At 47.6% G+C, this 24420-nt stretch overlaps 1 protein-coding gene across 13 annotated transcripts in view; it reads left to right on the forward strand.

Moving 5' to 3' along the window:
- Nucleotides 1–495: 495 nt before the first annotated feature.
- LOC4576279 (protein vein) overlaps nucleotides 496–24420 on the forward strand; it is a 51729-nt gene continuing 27804 nt past the window's right edge. For 2 of the 13 annotated variants that reach the window (XR_009765590.1, XM_061652589.1), the window contains exons 1-3: nucleotides 498–845; nucleotides 7347–7588; nucleotides 21020–23552. Coding sequence is in view for 11 of the 13 variants with exons in the window: in XM_061652589.1 (XP_061508573.1) it covers nucleotides 22304–23552 (1249 nt within the window). In the remaining 2 variants the exon portion in view is untranslated. Of the gene's footprint in view, nucleotides 846–868; nucleotides 1545–6335; nucleotides 6391–6417; nucleotides 6557–6897; nucleotides 6923–7023; nucleotides 7154–7346; nucleotides 7589–21019; nucleotides 23553–24420 lie in introns of those variants that run through there. The other 11 variants (XR_009765591.1, XM_061652591.1, XM_061652592.1 and 8 more) reach the window with 10 other exon arrangements.

Genomic DNA, 24420 nt, shown 5'->3' on the forward strand with positions numbered 1-24420 from the left:
ATGCGGCGCGTGCTTCACCGTCTCCACCGAGGCCCCGGGACAGATCATACCATCGGTAAGCGCTCAGTGAGCAAGTGTGAGCGCGTGGATCATCATCGCCAGCGAAGAGAGCAAAGATTGACCCACCAGGGAACTCAGCGGAAAACTATTCTCCCGCAGAAGAAAAATGGGACTCAGAAGCGAAAAAAAGAAAAGTTCCTTTCCTTCTCTTCCTCTTCACAGTCGTCTAAGAGTGTGTGTGTGTGTGTTTTTTTTGTTGTTGTTTTACTCTCAATTAGTAACTCTCCTTCTCTTTGACGCTCTCTCGAATTTTCCTCACCCGCTATATGAGCGATGAGCGGTCGCTCAGCGCACCCTTCCACGACGGGGGTTTTGCTCGGATGGAGAGCGCTTCCGAGTGAGTGCGCTGCTCGCGCGCGCGCTTAGCCCTTGTGGGGAGGGAGGCGTCGCGGGTGCCCAAAAACTCGGCCCGACAGCAGCAGCAGCAGCAGCACAGTTTTCTGCGAATTCGAGTTTTTCCGATTCAGTTTCATTTTGTGCGCCGAGCTGCTCGCAGGTCCCGTGGAACACGCGGATGCAAGCACACACCGCAAGTGGTACCGCAAAACCGTGTCCTCTCGTTACCCCCCATGTGGTAGCCCTCCCTCGTTCGTCTCGTTCGTGAAAAGTAGAAGTAAACGGAAAACGGCAAGGAGCAGCGAATCGTTCGAGTTCCACCGCCGGGCAGCGTGTGTTGTACCTGCCGGACAAGCACAAGTGACAGTTTTAGAGAAGTGATTTAGAAGTGAAAAGAAGCAAACACAAAATACACAAAAAAACAGTACCTACACATATATGTTTCTACGGTAAATTAAAGTTTCGCATATTGTGTGGTTTTGATTGGGTTTTTTTTTCTTCTTTGTGTCTGAGTGTGTGAACCAAGTGGAGCATGTGAAAAATCGGCTTCAAAATCGTGCGTGCAGCACACGCTCTTCACTATAACGACCAGAAGCTGGCACACGTTTCACCCCCTCTGGCTGTTTCATGAGGTTGCCCCGAGAAAAAAAAACGTAAAACGTGTCAAAACAGAAAATGAAAAGAAGTAATCTATTTACAGAAAAATAAAATACGAGTGTAAATTGAGTGATCATACGAAACGGGGGGCCGCGCGCGCGTTAGTGTGCATGTGTATGTGTGCATGTGTGTGTGTCTGTGTGGCCGTTGCAAAACGTGGAATGAAGTAATGAAAACGAAAGGCGGTTTATGACAGATCGAGATCGAGGCCACACTGTAGCAATACGTTGCGTTTCGGGAAATGGTTTGCCGAATTTATATCTGTCCAGCAGTGCGTTGTGTGTATGTGTGCATGTATGTGTGTGTGTATGTGTGTGAAGAGAGTCTAGGTCCAACCGAACCCGATAATAACCCGATGGACAGAGCATTAGTTTGGAGCTAATGTACTTCCTATCAAACAATAACGCGCTTCCTTTCTCACTCGATCGTACGTTTGCTCTAGTTATTACATGCTGTCTGTGTCTGTGTGTGTGTGTGTATATGTGTGCGAAGTAAGTGTTAAACATAATTTTAATATCTCACCCTTTTTTCATATCCCTTTTGCCCCTTTCTTCCCCAACCATATTAAACTCTTGCATCGACACACCGTGGGACGGACTGTGGGTTTCCGAAGTTTCGATGCCTCCAGTAAAAGTGATCGTTTCCGGGTTGGCGCTTCCCGGGAGCGGAACAACTCGCACCGATCATCGGAAACGGAAGGGGGGAGGGAGCAGGCATACATAAAAAATAAAGGAACCGCGTGAGCACACACACACACACACACACACCCACGGGCACGGAAACCTTTGCGGCGGCGGGTGGTGGGCGCCTTTGATGCCTTGTGATTATTTATTTAATTATTCACTTACTTCACTGCCCGTCCGTCTTGCGCGCATCTTTTCCGCACATACAGGTGTGCGTTGCAGGTGAGGGTGTATTGTGTGTGTGTGCGTGCGTGGTACTTAATTCTTGCTTGTACGCTCCTTAATCAGTGGACGATTCTCCGATCGCTGTGGATTACTTTCCCGTTTATTTCCCGTACATGCTCCGTTCATGGCTGTTCGGTTCTTTTCTTTCCGGTAGCCGTTCCGGAACTGTGTGTGTGTGGATCGATCTGCCTCGCGAGAGCGTAAGGGTAATAATATAATTTTCAAGTTCATCTATCTAAACCGTAACCTAACGCACGCATGCTTACACCAATGCTTTGAGGCTCTCGTTGGTACGGCTGCTTCTCTCTGCATCATGTGCGTTCGAAAGAACCACCGTTCTTTTTCCTCGTGTTTCGGGCGACGGTTGCTTGCTGCATAAAGCTAATGAAAACCCCGCTGGCCGCAAAATTCACGATCTGTAAGAGTTTGAACACACAAGATCGTGCGTTGTAAGAGATTTTCCATAAATTCTCGGTAGGGAGATGTGAAGAAACACTGGCTAGCGGATGACGAGCTTTGACCTTGCTTCTCGCTTTTCTATGTCGAAAAAAATTGGTTCTATGGTGTAATGGTACACGATTTCTCTTTTATATGTTGAACGGCTAATCTCTTGTATGGATTAAGTTTTAGTTTTAAATTTAAGATCGCTCTATCTTCGTTTGGCCTTACATTGATCGAATACTGCATTATTATAGCAAATAACTGAAGTAAAAAGCATTTCTAATTTTAATTTCTGCGATTCCTAAATAATAGAAAATACAATCAAATTTCACTAATGTTCTATATCCATAATTGTCTTAAGTGTTTGCTCACCGTCTTTGAAAGAGTGATCATAAATAAGGGGAACGAGCATATGTTGACAAAGTTGTGGCTGTTTTTAATGGTCACATAACAATCTTTTTATTATTTCCTTAAAAAGCCGTGTTTGAGAGAGCAAATATTACAAATGTATCTCCTCCGGCTCTGGTAGAGATTTTACCACAAACCTACCGTGTCGTTGCATCGTACGTTAACCGCTGTACTGTAAGGTCAACGGAGCAGCGAGCGTTCTAAAACAGATATGCTTATTGTGTGGTGAGAAACGATCTTGATCAAGAAATGTGTGTGTGTGTATGCTGTTGAACCGTTTGTTGGATGAACTGTTTGTTCGTATGACGTAGAGTGCACAGTTTTGCAATGTACTGAATAATATATACATGTTTCGATTGCATGTTTGATTGGTTTCATGTAAATATATAATATTTAAAACTTGCTTTAAGTTTAAGCTAGTACAAATTTGTTTGGGATATTAATGACAGCAAGAGCATGTAAATTCGGCTTTGAAAATTGTGCAAATTATATATCCTTGTAGCTCTTTAAACGTTATTGGCAGATCCATTACTTATTTATTATCGTTCATTTCCTCTTCAAAAAAGCACAAGCATTCAATTAGGCACAAAATTTTATCATCAGTTTTTTGCTTGAAACTATGCTCATGTGTTTCAATTAATTATTGGGTGCAGATATCATTGAACGAGCACGCAAACAACGCGCCCGGTAACTACTGCTCGGTAATTCATACTCTACTCACATTACCCATTTGCCAATATATCGATATCAATCCGGCTGATCTGGGCAGTTCCGGGCAGTTCTATTTTTCTGCTCTCTTATTTCGCTCTACCCTCTCTCCCTCCTTCTCCTAGCCAAACCAATTTGGGTTCGTTTCCTTTTATTTTACACCGCCGGCGGCTCCACACGGGACCGATCACTATCGATCGGTTGAGTTGCGTCCTCTTCTTCTTTCACCTCCATCCAGTCGTTATTGGCCATCAAATTTGGACGCTAACATGACGTATGCTTGTTGGGAGTTGATGGAGAGTTGATGGGGAGGAGAGGGAGGGTTGTATAGGGGGGCCAAGCCCACCGGCGATAATTATTCAATAAAGCATTTCGCGCGCGCGGGTTCGTGTTCCGGGGGCAGTGCGCGCCGCATAAAAGCCGCGGAAAGCGCGAATCACCTAGACGCGCCACCACACACACACACACTTACACAAGCCAAAAAACTCGCACACCCGAGGAGTCTATTTTCGGTTACAATTATCCGTGTTTGCTTTCGTCTGGCAAATTGATTTATTTGCTTCCTTTTCGCCCTACTCCGCCACAGTGCAAGCAGCCAAAGCCATCCTGCTGCTGCTGCTGGGAAAGACGATTTCGCGAGATCAACGTGTGAAGATTCGCGGAAGGAACTACAACCAGTGTGTGTACTAGTGTGTGTGTGCAAAAAAGGAGGAAAAGGGGGTGAATGCACACACACACACGAAGAATTAGACTGAGGGTTGATGTGTGTTAGAGCGCGCACACGTTCACTCGCCGGCTTCTAATAATTTCACGCCTTACGGGCAGCGCCACACGGTTCGCGCATTCGTGCGTGCGTGCGCGCCGTTGTGTGTGTGTGTGTATGCCCGATGATGCGCTGCCACGCTGGGGGAGCAGGAACTAGTGCTCCAACTGTAGTGCGCATACACACATACAATCATGAGGATTATGCGCGACCGAAACGCCACCCCAAAACTCCACACACATCGGCGGTCGCGTGTTGAAGGGGCAAGACAGCACACGTTCGGGCTGTGTCTGTGTGTCTCACTGGCGGCGATATGCCCTGAGACGCATCCCCTGGGAGGGAGGATCATAAGGAAAGGGTGGTGCTAGTGGTGCTGGTGGTGGCAGGACGCACTAGCATAAGGCGAAAGATGCTGAACTCCGTGATGTCTGAGAAATGTAAATATAGATCGCGGGTGCACGGCGAAAAGCGGGAGAAAAATCATCTCTGGCCGATGCGCCCCGTAAAGCATTTTTCCCGGAGCGGTTCAGCGGCCTGCAACACATTTCCATCACAGCGATGGCAGCGTGAAAAAGACACTCCCAAGGGGGAGGGGGGGGGGCGATCAACACGAAGAACGAGCTAACGGAGTGAGGAAAATGTGTGTCTGAGATTGAGATTTTGGGTAATTCGTTTATTTTTTTTGCTTTTAGTGTTGCGGTTTTTTCATCGGGCAGTTGGAGGAATCACAACTGGGAAATTTTCCTTCCCCCCCCCCCCCCCCGCCCCCCACTAGTTAAAAGTCGCAGTTTGTCATTTCAATTTGTCCGCACGGACGCGAAGCGTTCGGGTGTGCCTTATTTGTCAGGTTATAATTAATGATAATTTGGACCGGAGAGAACCCAATGGACATTCGCAGCGCGGAAAGCACGCGCATTATTGTGAAGCAATTTAAATTGACTTGTTTTATGCGGCCACTCACTCCGACTGGACACATCGGACGGCTTACGTCCGTGTAATATACCAATCAATCAGCCTTGAAAGTTATATACACTTCGTGGAAATTAAGGGAAATAAACAAGCGGCCGAGTGGGATCATAACTTACACGTGGTGGTAGAGTGCCTAGCCAACTCCCTCCACTGGCCTTAAGCGCATTAATTATTCATCACCCTACTGCTACCTGGGTTCGGCATGCAAGCGTTCGACAAGAACCACCCGGAGGAACGGCGTACGTTTACAATGTGCCTGAGGTGCTGCGTTGGATCACACCGTGAGAACGATCAAGGCTCTAACGTGTCGTTGCAAGGTTGGAAATTAAACATAGGAAAGCAAAGAATCGGCCAAAATGATGGAAACATGGGATGAAAATAGACAACATTCAACGATATTTCATCAATCGATAACTTTCCTTCAATAAGAAGTTACTTGAAACATGTATGTTTGAGCTGATGGATGTAAAGAAACTAAAGAGCAGAGATATCTCCTGCAAAGCACTGCTTGCTTCTATTTTACATAACGAGAAGTGCCGATGTGAGTTACCTGCCATCCTCATCCATTCACCTGTAGTGAGTGGACGTAGTCGAATCGAGCTGTAAACCGACGAGACAGGTAACTCTTCTTTTGGTTGCTGGCCGGTTGCTGGCCTTCAAATTTTCATCACCGACTACCGTGCGGTTGCGATGATCACTCCCCCAGCATCCCCGTTTGTCCAACCAGAGGGTCAGAGAAAGAGTGAGAGATCTAAAATTCGAAAAAAAGTACCATCCGTCCAAAAAACAAACCGTCCAACTCCAAAGGCAAACCAACCCGCCGCCGGGGGTTACGCTGAGGAGCTCGCGAATCTGAAACGCGTGCGCGCGCGCGCGTGTAAGCCTTCATGTTGCGTGCCGTGCCCCTTCGTTGCCCGGTGCCCGCTGCGTACGCCAAAGCGAGGGAAGCCAATACGCGAACAAATCGGGCAGCAAAAAAAAAACATGTAAAAATGTACTGTCTCTTCGTCATCTCTCAGCCGAAGATTCGGGTGCTCTCCCTCACCGACGAGTTCGTGGCAAGGTGCTGCGCTTTTGGGGCAATGATTTATCTTTCGGACGATCGTTCGCGGAGAGTGTGCAAGAGTCGTGCACTGTGCGGTACGGAACAAGTGTTTTTTTTTTGTTCAAACTGTTGGAGCTGTTCGTTTGTTTGGTTTTTGCACCACAAATTGCAATAAATCACTCAAAAACAGGGGTGTGCAGGAACAGGAAGAAGCTTCGAGAGCGATCATCAGGTTTTTTGCTTACTCAAAGTCAATCGGTTGTATGAAAGTTATCTTCTTAACATTTCACCTCTTCAGCACTATCTTACGTTGATTTGACTGTCCATTTCCTTCTTCTTGTGATGCGTCCCTAAATCGTGATCCTTTAAAGGTTGCATTGGTGAAGGTTTTCACAGCTCGTCGTTTAGTCTACCGCAATACTGCTGCATTAATGTGATTCAATGATTGTGTGTGTGTTTGTGTGTCTGTGTGTCTGTGTGTGAGTGAGATGTTCGCGTCTCTCGTTTGCTCGTCCTCGTTGGTGGAAATAAAAATAAACGTCAAATCAACGCGCAGCCACGAAGCTGTCACTACCACCTCGCGCAAGTGAACGAGAACACGCCGCGCGCGTAAAGCAGAAAGTGTTGGTGCGTGCGTGATTAGCGATTTCATCGCATTGAAAAGAAAAGCATTAAAATACACACACTCACACACACACGCGCGCATACATAGAGATAGGAAGAAAGGACGAGAAGGCAGTGGGCGCGAGCAAATGAAATGATGGAAAGAAACGCCAGTGCATTAGACTCAAGTGTCAAACGATGTTTGGTGGGGATTTGTGCAGTTGACAGCAAGAGAAAGGGAGCGATGGAGTGACAGTGAGTTTTTTTAACAAGACCGTAGTACAAGGACAAGTGATGTACTGTTGTGGGATATCTGTTAAGTGTTTAATCAAGAAAACATTATTTAGTGTGATTTTATAACCAATTGACATCCCAAGAATTGATCGCCAGTGAGAGAAAGACTCTCTGTTAAAAAAATCCTAATTTGTTCTCCATATTTTCCTTACAGTTGATAATTCTAACAGAATGACAGTCTGTCAAGTGACGTTTTGTTTGAGAAAGCGAAGAGAATTTTGATTGTGCTTTAGAATTGATCAACCGACGAGTTCCGACGAGAAATTGTGAATTGTATCAAGTGCGCCAGTGTGAATCTCGACCCAACTGACGATCCTCCAATCCCATCCAACAACCCTTTAGAAGCGATCCAAGTGGAGCTACCGGTGGAAACAACACCGTGAAAATAAAGCAAACGTAAGTTATCACCCAAACAACGGCTAGCATAACATTTGCATTGTAAAAGATTCTTGTAATAGGTTAAACATAATCTAGCAAGAAATCAATTTCTCTCTGTTACTTGCGCCCTTTGCATCCATCCTTTCTCGCTTCCCGCCACAGCTCCCGCCATGGTAGGAAAGGCAAAGGAGCGCGTGAGTAAAAGTGCATTAAAAACTATTCTCTCGATCGGTGGTGAAAATAGAACTTTTTTCATGCGTTACTACTGTTCGCTGCCACCGCGGCCGAGTGGCCGAGTTTCTTCTGTTGCGGTGTGCGGGCAAAAATAAAGTTCAGCAGCATAAAGGCAAACAGACAGACATACAACAACAACAGCAACCCCTCATTGCGCAGACGATCCGTCTCCTTGAAGATCGGACCCTGTCGGGCTGATTGATCGACGATCATCATCATCATCATCACGCATCAGCACCCAGGCGAGAGAAAAATAGGGGGGAAGATCACCTACGCTTTGCTCAAACACATTCACAGAGACAGACAAAACAGACCACTTGCATTAGCGGTAGTCTGGTGGATTGCAATTTAGATCGAACCACCATCAGCACCACCTGGGATGGGTTTGCGGGTGGCTAAAATCCGTTTGCCATTTGTTCTTCGACTTTGAGTTATTTTTAAGCAATTGATATCGAAAACCGTTTTGGCTAAACGCACACCCACACATATACACTGCTGCTCGTCTTTCTCCCACTTTCTTCTTTTTGCCCTTTTCGTCTTCAATTACGTTGCACCGTTACTGCTTGCTGATGAGAGAGGACCAGACAACGCAACGCGACAGAGGAGGCGTACGGCGATGATTTCATTGCACTTGTGCAGCTGCAACGCATTACACACAGTGCAGTGCATTCATTGCACACCAACACATACACAGTCCCTCTCACCGGATTAACATTCACGTTACAGCTGCGTGACGCGTAGGAAGAAGTAGAAGAAGGATGGTAACGCGGTAGTAAAATCTAGCCGGGAGCTCAAGAACGCCCGTTACACCATTGGCTCACAAAACCCCCAATGGGCTGCATTTTTGGTTGAACAACTTCGTCGGGCGAAGAAAAGCCTAGGACCGTCAAACCGACGACCGAGACCAGCGGAAGATTTCCCTTTTTTCCGGCCGTGTCGTGTCGGCACGGGCGATGCGTTGCGTGACGATCGCAAGCGACGAAAAAGAAGCGACTTCTCACAACGGAAGAGAAGTTAGGCGAAGGGATGAGCCAGAGACAGACAGCGAGAGGGGTTAATTTCCGATGGACACTTTTGGAAACGCCGGGAGTACGGTGCGGAAGTGACACAAGGGTAAGGGAAACCGGGTAGCAGGGGTGTAAAATTAAGCAGACACACACGGGAGAGCACGACGGTACCGGCCAAAAGGATACCCCTTGTGTGTGTGTGTTGCTGTTTCATGTTTTTCACACTCGTTATTATGATTATCATCACCATTCATCATGCGTCACTAGACAGCATGTTTTAAAACCGTACATTGCAGCAGTAGCAGCAGCAGTAGAAAGGGAAGTAGAAACGATGGAGCGAGCAAAGAAGGGACGTGAAAAAGAATTACGCGCCGGGTTCTATTCGAACGCGCACAGACCGACGGCGATCGTTTCGGTTCGGTTGGGTTTTCGGTTGCGTTGGGCATGGCCGTGCACAAAGGTTGAGGTTGAGGCGTCGCGTCCATGATGATCTACCATCGCCCCCGCCAAACATTCGGCGCGTCAAAATGTTCTAAATTGAAATTAAGCTGCGCAGACAAGATAAGAAACTTTGGACGTGCTTGCAGGGAGCCCACCCACACTGGGGGCCATTTTAATTGCACGACTGCATTGGCCGTTTGCAGGGAAAGCGAATAGATGTCACAATTTTCATTGAAATATTAGGAATGTGACATTTTTACTCATACTTAAGGCTTCAAGTCGTTGTTTTTTACACTTGGAACATTACTTTCGCATCTAAGACCAACAATAGCCATCGAGTCATCTTTTGGGTTTCTAAAATTACCGACCCTGAATCGGTTGCATCATACTCTCCTCTCAGTTGATGCGTTTTGGTATTTCAGGACATGACCAAAGCCAAACATTCCAGTTCCGATTCCTGTCCGCTCGTATAACACCTACCACATGTTTCTGCGTCAGTGTTTATCATTAAGCAGTCCGTCTTTCAACCCACCTTTTGCTAATAACATACACAGCACACGGAGCGGTGGGTGGGCTAAGAATGCACAAATAAATAGTTAGCCCTAACACTCGCACGCTTTCCACGCGTTTGGAACGAATGCGGATTCGTCATGACTCAAATTTGACCACTGGTTGCTTCACTGGTGTGTGCGAAAACCGTTCCTACCCCAAAGTCTCGCCTTCAGTCGCCTACATAATGACAAACCATAGCAGGACGCTACACGGATGACTAAACTGGGCCAAAAATGGAACTGAACTCGGTTGGGCGGAAGAACTTTGGGCCCAGCTAATTACGCGCGGTGATCGTAAAATTTAGGAATTGCCGACGAGCAAAAGCCAATTTCACCGGTTCGGGGAGGGGAAATGCAATTCCCGGTAATGGTACGAAATAAAGGTCCAAAAATAAATGCGCTATGTTTAGGACACGTGGAGGGGGAGGACCAATATAAACTACCACCACAACCTCTCCGACCAAGCGAGTCATTCTACTGCAAGATGTAGTCGTTAATGCTAAGATCAATCGTTCCATGCCATAAGATAACTTCTCCAATAAATTCTTCAGAATGTAGGAGCATTCCCTTATTGGCGGGACATTCGGGAAGAACGTCTGCAAACAAAAACTGTCTCCAAGACATCCTAAATCCTGTCTCTCTCTCTCTTTCTCTGTCTTCTCCATCATCAACATTCGTCAATTGGGCTCTAGGGGAGTGAGTGAGTTGACCTGGTCGGATTGTTTGGCGCTCGTGTAATGCTCCAATAATTTTAATTAAACCTACACCCCTCGGGGGAGACTTGCCGTCGCCAAACAGCACGACTTGCCACTGGCAACGATGATCATCCAACACGCTAATTAATAGTGTTGAATTAATTAAAGATTATAAAACCGATGCAAGGGCATTCCTTTCTGCCAAGCAGTCGGGAAATAACATCTACGCGAGCAATCACAGTCCGTTTCGTGGAGTGTGGATTGATTGGATCCCCTCGCTGAGAAGCTTTTAGTCTATGATGGATGCACTCACTGACACAAAGACACTTCTCGTCCGCTCGACCGGTGACGATTGCAATGCAAATGGTGCAACTGGTGCAACAGCTGAGCCGGGAACGAATGGAATGAAAATAAGAACAAAACGGGATCAGAAAGCAACCAACTACAAACAAAAAAAGGTAAAAACCCGGGTGCACTCACACTTGGCGCAGTCGGTACGATCGGAAAGTGAAAGATGTGTCTGTTTTGGGGCGTTCGTGTCGAATTAAACCCTTTAGGGAGCCACCAACGGAGAGTCTTTATAAAGCGTTGGCTCCAAAAAGGCGAACGTGTCGTCTTGCACTTGTTTGCTTGCCACTGAAAGCATACTGTTAGCCGAAGGGTTTCAAGCAATGCCGAAATAAGCTGGAATGCCACACACATGTCCGTGGAGATGGTCTGAACGTTCACACAGTGCGAAAGATGAGGGGTGCGAACGACAACAAGTTAGCTCAGAAATGGTAACACATTGAAAGATGAACTGGAATTGATCATACGGGACCTTACAGCAATCATTATGATCTTTTTTGTTTCTTTGCGTAATGTCATGCTTTACTTTATAGGCTTCTTAGACTACGGATAGTCAACTCTTGCTTTAGAGGAACAGTTCAGCTGGGAATTTAAACCGATTTAACTTTGACGGAATCGGTACGTCTAACCAATAGACCTTCGAGCTCCAATCACCATGATCTGCTCATCAAGAAGGTCCTCCGTGACTGTTTTGAAGCCTTGTTTTTGTTGGGAAATACGTTCTATTGAACTTAATCTTTATGTTACATGCTATGCATTAAGTTTAGATCAATTGTGGCAAAAGGGCGCGATTTTGAGGCTCTTTTTCTATGATTAATCTAGATCTCTAATACCAGAGTCCTGTGTACTTCAATTTCTAACCATCTGTTCCGTTAGTTCGCTAGTTTTTTGGGAACGCAGCTGCCTTGCCGGAGCAACATTGGAGTTGGATGTATGCGAGGATGGACCCAACAGTTTAGAGCGATGAACAGCTGCGCGACACAGACAGCACCAAAGCCTTCGGAGTCAAAATCCCGTGACTCTCGAACCGTGCGCAATTGCAACCACGGCCAAGGCACATGCACACATACACGCATACAACGACATCGAGAAGGAGGAAAAGGGCAACAGCACGTTCGTGGAGTGCTGCAAGTTTCCTTTTAAAGATAATCAGTTTAGTGAGTGAAATTGTGCCTATAAAAACGCATACACACGGAGCCACACACGGACACATTCGAAGGTACACGAACACACATCGACCACGGTGTGTGTGTGTGTGTGTGTGTGTCGCACAGGGGGGGGGGGGGGGGGGGAGAGACCCATCGGGAATGGTCGGCAAATGGCCTGGCAAAAATGATGATGTGTGTCTTCTGTCTTAATTGTTTATGCAACTTGCGAAACTTGCGGCTGCGAAACGGCTGCGGCAGAAGTTGTGACTGCTGGGCGCGCTGGGATCCCACGATCACGCCAAGCTGATTGTGAGCCCTTCCCTCCCCCGGGATCCTTCTTCGCAGTTTGCCCGATGCAGTAGTGGTGCTGAGGGCAGTGTGCGGAAAGCGAGGGATACCGCTTTACGCGAGCATTTATGAGAAGCCGAGAGCAGCGGCGCAAAGGGTTAGACGAAAAGTGTTGGGCGCGCATACATGTGACCCACAACATGACGCGGGGCCCGTGGGTTCCATCACAACCCGAAGGGCCAACGGAACAAGTGCGAGTCGCTCTCCTGCTCTCCTGCTCTCTCTTTCTTGCACGCTTCTGTCGCATCAAGTACGTAGAGGTAGCACTTAAGATGTCGAAGACAATTTCGTCGCCCAATGTGGTGCGCGGCAGACAACCTGCTCCCTCTCCCCTCCAGTTAAAGGGAGCGCGGCAAAGAAAGGGAGAGCATTGAGATCGAGGAATGAGAGAGAGCGAGAGAGAGAGAGGGTGCAATGAGGCTGACCAGGAACGAGGGTGCGATTTGATACGATCCAGCTGGGATCCGGTAGCCGGAATCGACCGAAAAGGAAATTGCAGATCGTTGATGTGGGGAGATTCCCTTTTCGACCCGCTTCGAACCTTCTATATCTATTTTGCTTGTTGTTGTTGTTGTTTTTGTTTTTTTTTTCATTTCGTTGTTGTGTGTTCATGTTCGTTGTTTTTGTTTTGTATCTCCCCTTTCGTTTCTCTTTCTCTTTATTCGCTGCCGCTTTTTTCTCTCCCTTATTTACTTTGCTTTAGCTTTGACTGCCCCACAAATTTAGCGATTTACAAGTTTCTCTATTACTTTTACCATGTTGCCGTTAGTTGATAGGCTATTAGGCATCGTCTTTTGCTAAATCATTTTTCTATGATTTTTAGGTAATTTTATTTCTTCTAACCTGCTCATTACTCATACTAATTTATGGGCTTCGTTAAATTGTAGAAAAATCCAGAAGCAATGAAATCATTTCGATTCCAAACCAACGAACACAAAATGAAAAAAAAAAATAATAATGCCTCTCAAACCATAATAAAAAGATGAGTCAATTGCGATCAATAGCTTACGGACGCGTCTAATTGGCCAATCTACATTGGTGCCGGTGCTGGCCGGCCCTGCCATATGGACGGGGGTTCCTTTTACAGTGTGACAAAACAATGCGCATTCACTAGTCAAATGGGCATGCCGAAGCCCTTACGGCGGGAAAATCCTCCGGTGTGGTTCGGCGGCCCCGGTCTTAGATGCTGCGAGAGTTCAAACCGTTTAAAAATAGATCGATCGCGGTGGCAGGGCTGCATTAATATACCATCTTTTTTTTTGCTGCTGCTGCTGCTGCTGCTACTCCTGCTGCTGCCGTTGTTTGTGTTGCGCTTTGTCTTTGCCAGGTGGCTGCACCGCGTTGGCGTAAGTTTTCCCACGTTCAGCCGCTGCATTGCGGGCGGGCGACCGTACTACGGCAACAACTTTTCACGTCGTAATTTAAAATTTGCTCGTCCAAAATGGAACTCATTAGGGTAGGAGCGCGGGGAGCGGGTACACCACCGGCTGTGAAAACTGCGTCGGAGTGGAAGCGGAACGATGGCAGCAATTGTGCGACGATGGGAACTGCGCTTGGCCATTACCATTTTGTGCAGTCCATAATCGTCAAGCCGCATGTAATACGTGACCCGTTACGCACGTTTTCGCAGTGTGCAGGCATGCTTTGTGGTGCCAAATTTAGAGATCATAGAGAAGATTATTATATTCTAGCAGCACATGAAAGAGAGGATCGCTGTTGGGCATAGGAGTCCTTTTCTGGGACTCGGACGTAAGAAAATATATTTCTTCATGAATTCAAATTTTATGAATTTCTGCTAAGAATCACATTGCACCCAAAAATTACACAATTCTCTGGAATATTGCAAAGAAACTTGGTTCCCTCACGCTCATCACGATCATCATGTACAATTCTAATTCCCTGTCCTGAACAAATGTGCAGCTAATGTGCCCTAAAACATCTTGTACCGAACCGCCGAGACATTAAAAGATTATGTAAAAAGAAAATAAAAAAACAAGCTGTTTCATGCCCTATTAGCAACCTAAAATGATGGCCCCCGGGGTTTCCTCCGGGCGCTTGTAACCGTTCACACAAACCGCACGCAGAAGGGAACGCGTCGTCGACCGACTCCGTCCTCTTGTTGCGCGTCCTTTTTCCCTGCACCTTCTGCCGGATGCCGGATTCCCCCGGTGGCATCGGCAACAGGAAGCAAATGAAAGTAACAACATTAACACGCATCGGAAAGAAGGGCAAACAAAACGTGCGAGTTAACTTCAAGTGATGAAATGTGAGTGAGTGGGGGAGGGGGGGGGGGGGGGGGTAAAACGAACGAAAAGGACGTGCAGCAGTGCGGCGGCAGGTGACCTTTTTGGGCTGGGTTAAGGTCAAAGGCAAATGGCTCGCTTCACACCGCCACTCCCGCACGCGGAGGCGCATCCTCCTCTAATGCACATTTACATTACGCGTCGCGCGATCATGATGAAAGATAAAAACCATCGCGATGTTGGTTGCAGTCGTTTCCCTGTTTCCCGCAAGGGGCAACGAATGAAGCACACACACACACACACACGTACGTCGTCTCATGGTTCACTGGATTTTGAAGTAGGCTGCTTTTCTGGATAGGAGTTTTTGTTGTTTTTGTGTTCCTCAAGAACCAGGACCGTTTTCTGGACCGTTGCGAGAACGGACTGGGGTTCACTACATTGTTGCGCTTTACTTCAGCTTCTCCCAAATGGATACACGCTAGAGTGTCACGGTTCATGACGGTTTGATCGCAAGGGGATGAGCGTACCGATGAGTTACGAGGATTGAGTAGTTGTTTAAAAATGTCAAAAACATTGATGTATGTATATACACCATTCTTGAAAGGAAGACAGTCTCGGGAGAAAACGCTAAACCTATAAACATCACATATGTTTGAATGTATCGTTTAGGATTGTGAGTTTAAGTTCATTCAAATTTTTATTGGTAATATTACTGCAAATACTGTTATATTTTAGTCAGATTCAACTTTGTGATGAATTCCAGCATTTTTTATATTCTTTGTAGAGTCGCTATTTCATAAAGTCGTCAAATATTCCTCTATAATTAGCCTAACTAGTGGCAATTCCAATTTGATTCGAATTAGATCCGAACACTAGACCTGTACTGTGAAGATCCGATTGCTTGCCGTACCACTATGAACCACGCTTCGGAATCGCCACGCAAAAAGTCCAATAAATGCTGTGCCATATCTACCAATTATGTCTTAATTGTTGATTTCCTTTAAGTAACAACGTGATAATTTGCAGCATTTTTATGTGCCTCGCGTGTCACTTCTACAGATATGGGCTAAAATGCACAGCATGTATGAAAATTGTAAACAAGCGTTTTTAAATAAAACGTTTAAAACGTGGCCCATTAAAAATAGCTGGATGACACTGTAACTTAATCCACATCTTGTCAGCTAATAAAAATTGCCTCTGCTTAAAACCCCCGAGATTCACCCTCCCAAGCAGCTGATCCCAGTGATGATGATCTCATCCTACCACCGTCGGCAAGTCGAGGCTCAACTTCAAGCGGGCAAAATGTTCTAACACACACACACACGCGCACGGTGTGGCGCTGCACATCACTCAGCGCGTCGGATGCATTGCCATTTTGCCCACCGTCGGGTTGCGTAACGCGAAATTGCAACCGACGACAACTCACGATTGTCATCACGCGTCTGCCGCGATTCGACTTTCCGCCCATCTCTCCTTGCGCTTGCCAGACCCGCTCGCTAGACTGGTCGAACGGGCATGGGCATGTTGTCACGCGTCGCCAAATTTCGGTGCGTGATATAATTTTGCACAAAAAAAAACCTCAATGTGGGCGTGCGAGAGAGGCAGGTTTGACCTTTGGAGGAGTTAATTTTAGAGGGCAAACACCTCGGCGTCTACACCGCGTCGTTGTCTGCGGTATGGGCCGGCCGGCGCAGGCTGTTGCATGCGGGCTGGGCGAGTCCTCCACGGACAACCGACGGTCATCCTTCCTTTCGTGCACGTGTGGCAATGGAGCAGCAAGAGTGATTGTGTGTGTGTCTGTATTTTATTTGGGTGCGTTGCGACCCCCACTGGGGATTTGCGGACAGCCCGTGTTTGTGTGCCTGCAGACAGTTTTTGCCATTTTTTTTACTCAATTTCCACTAAGCGTCCCGCAATCGGAGGACACCTTACAGCAGCTCATAAATAAAAAGGTTGGCTGGTTTTTATTTCTGTTGGACGTTTTGCCGCCACCAGGTAGGGGTTTTGATGATGATGTCCTGTCGTAGAGGGTGTGCCAGCGTGGTCATTGGCTTAAGGTGCGCTTCTTAATGGTGTTAGCTCTTAATTAACTCTTGTCTACTGCCCGTCAGTCAATCGAGGGAGCAGTGTGTGGTGTCTATGTTTTATTGAGGCTGACTTATTTTGCACATGGAGAATGAAAAATGGACATCAGTTAATATCTTTCAAAAAAAAAATCCATACAATTAATTCGGCAAGAGTTTGTTCTATGATGTTATTTTGCACCAACGAAAGCCACTCGCTGAGCTCTGAGAAAATGAGTGTTTACATTATCGCTTAAAAATTGGGTCAAACGCAAATTAAGTGCATCATCATTAAAATGAGATGGTAATTTTAAATAAACGAAAATAACATACACACACATACACTTTTATTGGCACTATTAACGGCTGCACTCGGCAGCGTACTGAGCCAAAACACACATACAAATTAGGCCAAACCACTCTGTGACGGCAATGAAGGGGAGGTCACACTTACAAAAAGCAAAAAAAAAACAATGTTTATCTTTGCGTAAAATCGGAAAGTTTCCAATTTTCCTACCCATTTCCGATACGGGATACACAGGGGGCAAGGCGAGGCAAGGGTGAGGCTTTTTTCCGTCACCGTGTGTGTGTCTCGCGGTAGGCGGATAACTAGGCCGAGCAATATTTTTCTCTCTTTTTAATATCTCCCCAAGGAGTACGTCAGTGTCAGTTCCGTTTTGAAAGCAAAAATTAAAACAAAAAACAAACCGAAAATCACCCGTCTCTGCGAGTGAGCGCCGCCACGGGGTGAAAAACAATATTTGGCAACGATAAATGCCGCGTCAAGGTACATCCCGATCTACACAAACATACAGATACACACCACACACACACACACATTAAGTGTGTAATCATCTTGCCTGCTGCCGCTTTTCCACCCAAACGCACAGACCGGAGGTCTGTTCGGCGACAATACGCTCGCAGGGAGAGCCTTGGCAAGCCGAAACGACCCTCGCGATCATCATGAAAACCGTGAAAAACACAGCAACACAGATCGCAAGGAAAGTGAAGCAAAACAGGCAACAAAAAAGTGTCCGTGTACGACTGTCACACACATACTACCCCGTCGTACACCCCCTTGACAACACCTTCCCGGGTGAGGTGTGTGACTGAATGTCTGCACCCGCCTGCGATTGCGGTTCTGCTTCTTGTCTGTTGTTTTTCGATGTCTCGTGGGGTGTCGTGTTGCCTATTTTCAAATCGTTCCCTTTCGAATGATTGTCGACGTGCGTACGTGCGTGCGTGTGTATGTTTTCCCTCTTCTACTGTCGGAGCGCGTTTGTGTTGTCTTTTTTGGGGCGACTTTCGACGGTTGAGTCAAAAATTGGGGCCCACCCAACTGTCTTGCGCCACACTTGCCACGGAGTCTCGAGCGCGCGCGCGCGCGCGCGCACATACAGCCCGCGCAAAGGGACGAGGGGCAGGGACGGTGGCAGTGATTTTTCACCGGCGACACCTATGACGGTGCCACTGCACGGGAAAGAAAAGCGCACGGTGGAAATACACGCTGTGCGAAGATGAAAAAGAAAAGAGAAAAACTCACCGCGTCGGGCTCATCGGTAAGCCGGCGTGTCTCGTGTCTTGGTCGCGATGGTTCAAACCAACTGCTCATCAATTACAGTCAGATCTGAGCCAGCCAAGAGTGGGTAGGGGACGAATGGCGATGCGAGCGGCCCGGAACGGTGGCCGACCGTTTAGAGCTCGGCTCGGGCGAAAGGTTCTATGGCCTCGTTCGAGCGTACGAGCGGCAAAGGAAAAGCGTCACGGTACGGGTGTGAGGCAAGCGGTCGATTGCGACTGACTGCGCTTCCCCAGAAAGCCATTTCTGGCGATGGCGGATGAGGATGAGAATAGCAGTTTTTCCCCCGCACGCCCAGCAGGCAATCCCAGACACACTCGATGCCGATGACTCACGGTGGCACATCCTTGCGCGAGGCGTGAAAACGCTGAAGGTGAATAATCCGAGCGCCGTCAGCTGGTGCGCGAAATTCGTAGCGGATCGGATCTGCGGATCATCGCCCGACGTGCTCGGTGGAATAGTTGGAGGTGGTTGGACAGGAGAGGAAAGAAGAGAGTTGCCAAAAGATGTAACTCAAGCCAGATTGAAGCAGGATGTTAACCCTGTAAGCGATCAAAGAGCTTCAGGACGTGATAGAAGTACGAATTGAACGGATGATGTTCATGCTCAATCATCCTAGAGAAACCTGTTGCAAAACAAATTTAGATTGCAATTTGCTGACATAATTTTTTTTTTGTATAAACATTTTAACAATTTAAGTTAATCTTAACGTTTCATAAAGCCTTCTAAGAGAAAATGCAGTTGAACCAAGTAAAATGGAAGAAACTAACATGCTACTAAGAGCAGAATTGGAAAGTCATCACACAGGGATACGAGTGCATACCGAATGTCTCGATTATACTTCAGACATACAGAGCCTAAAATATTTCGAATCATCTTCGTCTCCAAGATGTCTATTACGATCTTGTCCATGGCTAAGCCTCAGAGATGTTTGTGAACACTACAACAAAGGTTTTCAATCACAGTTTAAGATCTTGGACATAAAATGTCTTGGAGGACTTAATTCTTAACATGTTTTATCATCTTTGATAGTTAATCTACTAATTCCGATATCTGATTAATCTGATCAGATAACTAAAATGTCGCAGCTTCTTAGTAATTTAAGCACTCAAGGGTTTATTTAAAAACTAGCGCCATCAGAACGTTGCCTACGGAAATGCAATTCTGAGAATCCAAAGCGTTCCCAAAATAAAACAAAACAAAAAATAAACGCCACTCTCCTATAGAGACAGATAATACAATTAAAACAAATCGTAAGCACACGTCAATGTACCCGAACCCTGTGATTACATCGCCGTGAAGTACATCTGCCCCCACACGGAGGGGCGGGAAATCCCTGTCTCAACCCGTCTATTAGGCGGTAATTTTTCCTCATTTATTAACAGCGACCAATTAGACGACGGTGTACGGGGGTGCGATAACACCGCCGGGTTGCCGAGGGGAGCATCGTGTAAGATATGTGTGTGTGTGTGTGTTTTACGTGTTGTATACCTTGTAACGCACGCACTCGCCGCTAAGTGCAGCATTTGCGTATGCACTTGTGATGCACGCCCCGACGGGGAAATCCGGCTAGCACTTCGATTGGAAGTTCTCGTGGGAACGAAGAACGCAGTTCGCCGGCGCCGAGGGCTAGTGGTGCGGTTAGTTATCGTATTTTTTATCGCTGTCTACCTATGGGACATCCGTGTGTGCGGGACCGGGGGAGGCATTTTCCGGCCATCAATATTGTCGAAAAAAAAACGGGAAAAGCCTAACAACCACGGACTTCCCCGTTGCTATTTCTTTGTTGCCGCGTGCCACCGGTGCAGGGATTGCAGGGGAGCTAACCCACACATGAATTGTATCAATATACATCGAAATTGATGCACATGTACTACACGTTTGCCGCTAGTTGTTGTTTACTATTATCAAGTGAAATGGTCGTAGGTAGGCGTTAACATAGCTTAGATCGTGTTTGCGGATAAGATGCACGCCCGGATTGCGATCGTGTAATCTTGGAGCAGGAGAGATTAGACGGGGACGGGAGCATCTTGGAGCATATTGGAGCATCTTGGAGCAGCTCGATGCGTACGCACTACGATCGGAGTATAAAGTGGCAGGGCTAAAAGCGAAGCAGCCCTTTACAAATTGACTGTTCGACGATCACGATCGTTTGGTGGGGCGTGCTAGATCGTTCGCTTTTCGCGTGTAGACAAAACGTTTCGGTGAATTGGTCAGTAAGTGTGCATTAAGTGACTTGTTGTGGATTCTAGAAAGTGATAGTGGAACATTTGTATTAAAGAAAATGACAGACATATTGAGTTGGAGTCCATGGCTATTGTTTTAACAATGTGAAAGTTCTTCACGAAATGAATCAAAGGAAGCGGGGAGAATCTATTGGCTATTCAGAGCAGCGTTGAAGAGTCATCGCCTGAGTAACCACGGGTGAATATTGAATATCTGTCAAGAGTACTTCATGCAGAAAGTGCTTGAAATCCATTTCGATATCTACGTCTCCAAGTTGCCGAAGAGACGCTTATGCCAATCTACAAGGTCTAAGCCTTAGTCACGTTTGTGAAATATAGAACTATGAACATTACTCACAGTCCAGGATCTTAGGTACATAAATGATTGCAGAAATTCGTTTTTTTTTTCATTTTGATGATCATTGATATAATCTTCTTCGTTAGTTAGACTAATAATTTCGTTTTCTATGTGATCTGGTCAGATCTGCTGCGCAAAAATAGACCCTGTAAGAAATTTATCTGAACAATGTTCATTCTAACTAATGAATTCTTCTCATTTCATTACAGGCTTTCACGATAATTGTGTGTCCTCGATCGAGCTTAGTACCCGAGCATCCAATCCGAGTATCGAATTGTTGCCGCACCCATAGCCTTGTTCCTGACCCGTGTAAGTGGTGTTTATTGTGGTGCAACGAAAGCGAAAGTTTACCGTTTAAAGCGAAAAGTGGGTGTGCTATAGAATTTTAGTGAGATATTTCGTGAAAGTGTGAAATAGCCGCCAATTTCAATCGAAACCCAACAAAAAATCGTGTGTGCTTGTGGTGTTTAGTGTGTGTGTGCTGTTAACAGTGAAAAGGGCGTAAAGTTGCGGGTAAAGCTCCCTTTGCGCGCGTAACAATGCCTATCCATAGCAGGATGAAAGCTCGTGCAATAGTGCCAATGTCCCATCGATCAGCCATACCGAGTGCGTCGGTCGAGCAGCGCTGTGTCTGCTGAAAACGAAGTGTTGTACAACGCATTGTTTTTTTGGTGTGTTATCGCTTTTCGGCGATTCACTTTTTCGCCAATCCGTGGAACGTATCGCGAGATTTGTGGTGCATATGTGTATGCGTCCTGTGTGAGCGCATGTGTGTGTATGTGTGCGTTTCGATATACAAGTGCGACTTGTCGCCGTGACCCAGCAGTGTGCAGTGTGCTGTGAGAGCAAGAAAAACCATGAAGAAATCAACTGACATGTGTCATTACCGATCAGCGAAGAAGTTTAAATTATTGCCCAAAATCCGAGCCAGTCCAAGATATCGGGAGGCACCCTAGAAACGAAGAAATTTGCAGGGAAGCGTGTGCAGTTTTTCGTTGTGCGAGTGTGAAACCGCACACAGTTAATGTTGCGTCTCCTTCCCAAGCTCGTCCGTGTGCAATCCGTGGGCCGACAGCTGTCCGGGCAGCTGACACTGTACACAAGGTCGTACCAAACTCAAATTTGCCACACCGAAGAGACGAGATACCGAAGTTTTTTTTTGTGGGAACCGATTGAGTTTCCACCAGCCAACAGTATTCGCGACGCGAAGTGTTCTGTTCGGGACACTAGAAGCAAATTCCAAGGGCAAACAGGCAAGAAGGCATCTGCAACATACATTGCGAAGATTCTAAGCGGAAACTAAAGCAACTAGCCTAGATCCTAGTATCTCCAAGAGTCGTCCGCTCTAAGAAAATACGATCGTGGATCGACCCGACCGTCCAAGAGGATCTTCAGAGCAAAGCAAAATAACGCGGATCCGACTAGGGCCAAAGATATTGCCGTACCATACCCCACAAAACAAACATACATACCAGTCAAACTGACGAGACGCCATGTACTTACGCAAATGGAGTCCAGTAAAATATTTGATGTACCTATGGCTTGCAATTCTGGTTTGGATGTTCTCTCGGTGTGATAGTGCCGCCACGATGCACCTGGCACCGCCACCGTATCACAGCAGCGGCTTCCAGGGCACACCCGGTGGCCACTCCAGTAGCATTAGCAGCAGCAGCAGCATTAGCAGTAGTGGTAGATATGTTAGTGATAGCCGTAGCACAACAACTAGCGTTAGTAGTCACACCTCGGCGCCGGCGCACCGTGTGGAGGAGGGTCTGTCCGGCGGTGCGATTCCGCCCCGGTTATACACTAGCTCCGGTGCGCCATCCACCGCATCATCATCACCACCACCACTGCCGCTGCTGGTCCTGCCCAGGAGTGCGCCCTGGCCCTGGCAGCAACCGGCGGCCAGTCGTGGCTCTGAAGCGTCTGCTGTGCAGCTGCTTCGGCGCACCAGTGCCAACACCAAAGCCGAGCAGCCGGGCCGGACATTACCAGCAAACCAGCTGAGCGAGCTCGATCCGCAACCGATCGCGCTGCCAGCGTCCGCCGGGGAGGAGTCATCCACTGGCAACAGTAGTATTATCAATGCGGAACGCTCGCTGCAGCAGCGTTGGGCGTCCCAGATGCGGCTTAAAGGCGAGCGTCGCCGACTGCACAGGAGACGTTGGCGAACGGCAAACAACAGCAGCAGTCGGTCTAGCAGCCTGCTCGCCAGCCGCAATCGTCGTGATTCGGCCCTGCTGCCGACCGGATACGGCGGTAGCGTCCGGCCAGCGTCTACCGGCAGCGGACAACAGCACCCGGTGCGACCGCAGCGACGGAACGGTACCGGTGGCGGCCCCGGTCAGCGCCGCTACTGTTCCGCCCGCGATCCAGCGACGCTCGCGTTCGAGGCACCGATCGTGTGCGAAGCGAAGGTAAAGTCAATGAGCGACCGGCGACCCATCTTTGCCGCCACGTTCGAGATACTGGCGCTGCACAAGCTGCCACCGAAGGGGCGGCCGCTGCGGGGCCTTACCGTGCGGCTGCAGTTCAACCTGACCACCGCGAACGAGTGCGACATCTTTCGGGGGAAGTTCCGCGAGCGGGGCTTCGTGCGCGAGGAGCTCGAGCTGGGCAAGGTGTACTTCCTGTTTCTGAAACCGAACATGCGCTACACCAACTTCACCATTCTCGGGCAGCCGATCCGCAAGACCAAGCGGTCGGAGGGCGGTGTGCTGCAGGGCGTCAATCCTAACTACGGTGAGTAGCTGCTGGTAGTGTTTACGCATTTTTGGGTGATTTGACTGTGAACGGGCGGTCTAGGTAACGAACCCTACAGGAAGCTATTTCAGAAGATTTGCTGGAACTTTGCTGTAAAACAGCAGATCCCCGCTACACAAAGTCCTTCTTCATGGATGACATTTTGTCTGTCTCGTATGTCTATTTTGGTCCGCAATCATTCCACCCTTGCCCAACGGTTTCTACAGTTTGGCGCCAAGCTGTCGCGGCAAGGGCGTGTTTCATGGGACGCTCCTCAAAGAAAATCGATTTGTGCGTGACAAATTTTCCGGTCTGGTAACCGCGACCGCTCGGTACCCCACGTACATGCATTGTCAAGCTGCAGTTTATGCAACGGATCGGGTTCTCCTCGGGCAAACCAAATCGTCGAGCAACGAACGATCTGCTGCTCTTTTGGCAAACAGTTCGTGCAAATCGTTGGCCAAGTGTGATCATATTTTTTATTCCCTAATCACCAACGACAGCACAGCGGAGACGGCACAGCAGCAGGGTGGCCAAATCTCGGCACTCGGTCGGATGCGCACGCATTGCACCACGCAACGAAATGCAGCAAGATCGCAAGAGCGAGAGCATTAAAAGATGAGTGTTGGTGAGAGAAGGAGAGAGAGAGAGAGAGAGTGAGTGAGAAACTTCGCAGAAACCGGTGGAATGATCGTGAAGATTGCACACTCCACCAACGTTACCATCGATGCAGTGCAGTGGTGCGATGAGCGAAAAGCGGGAGACAGAAGAACGCACTGCGACGTGGGAGCGAAGCAATGGCCGAAAAGGTGGGAGGGGGTGGCAGACACGGGAGAAAAACAGTAAATCCTAACCGACCAAATGTGGA

Source organism: Anopheles gambiae, chromosome 2 (assembly GCF_943734735.2).
Source record: "Anopheles gambiae chromosome 2, idAnoGambNW_F1_1, whole genome shotgun sequence".
NCBI classification, from domain to species: domain Eukaryota; kingdom Metazoa; phylum Arthropoda; class Insecta; order Diptera; family Culicidae; genus Anopheles; species Anopheles gambiae.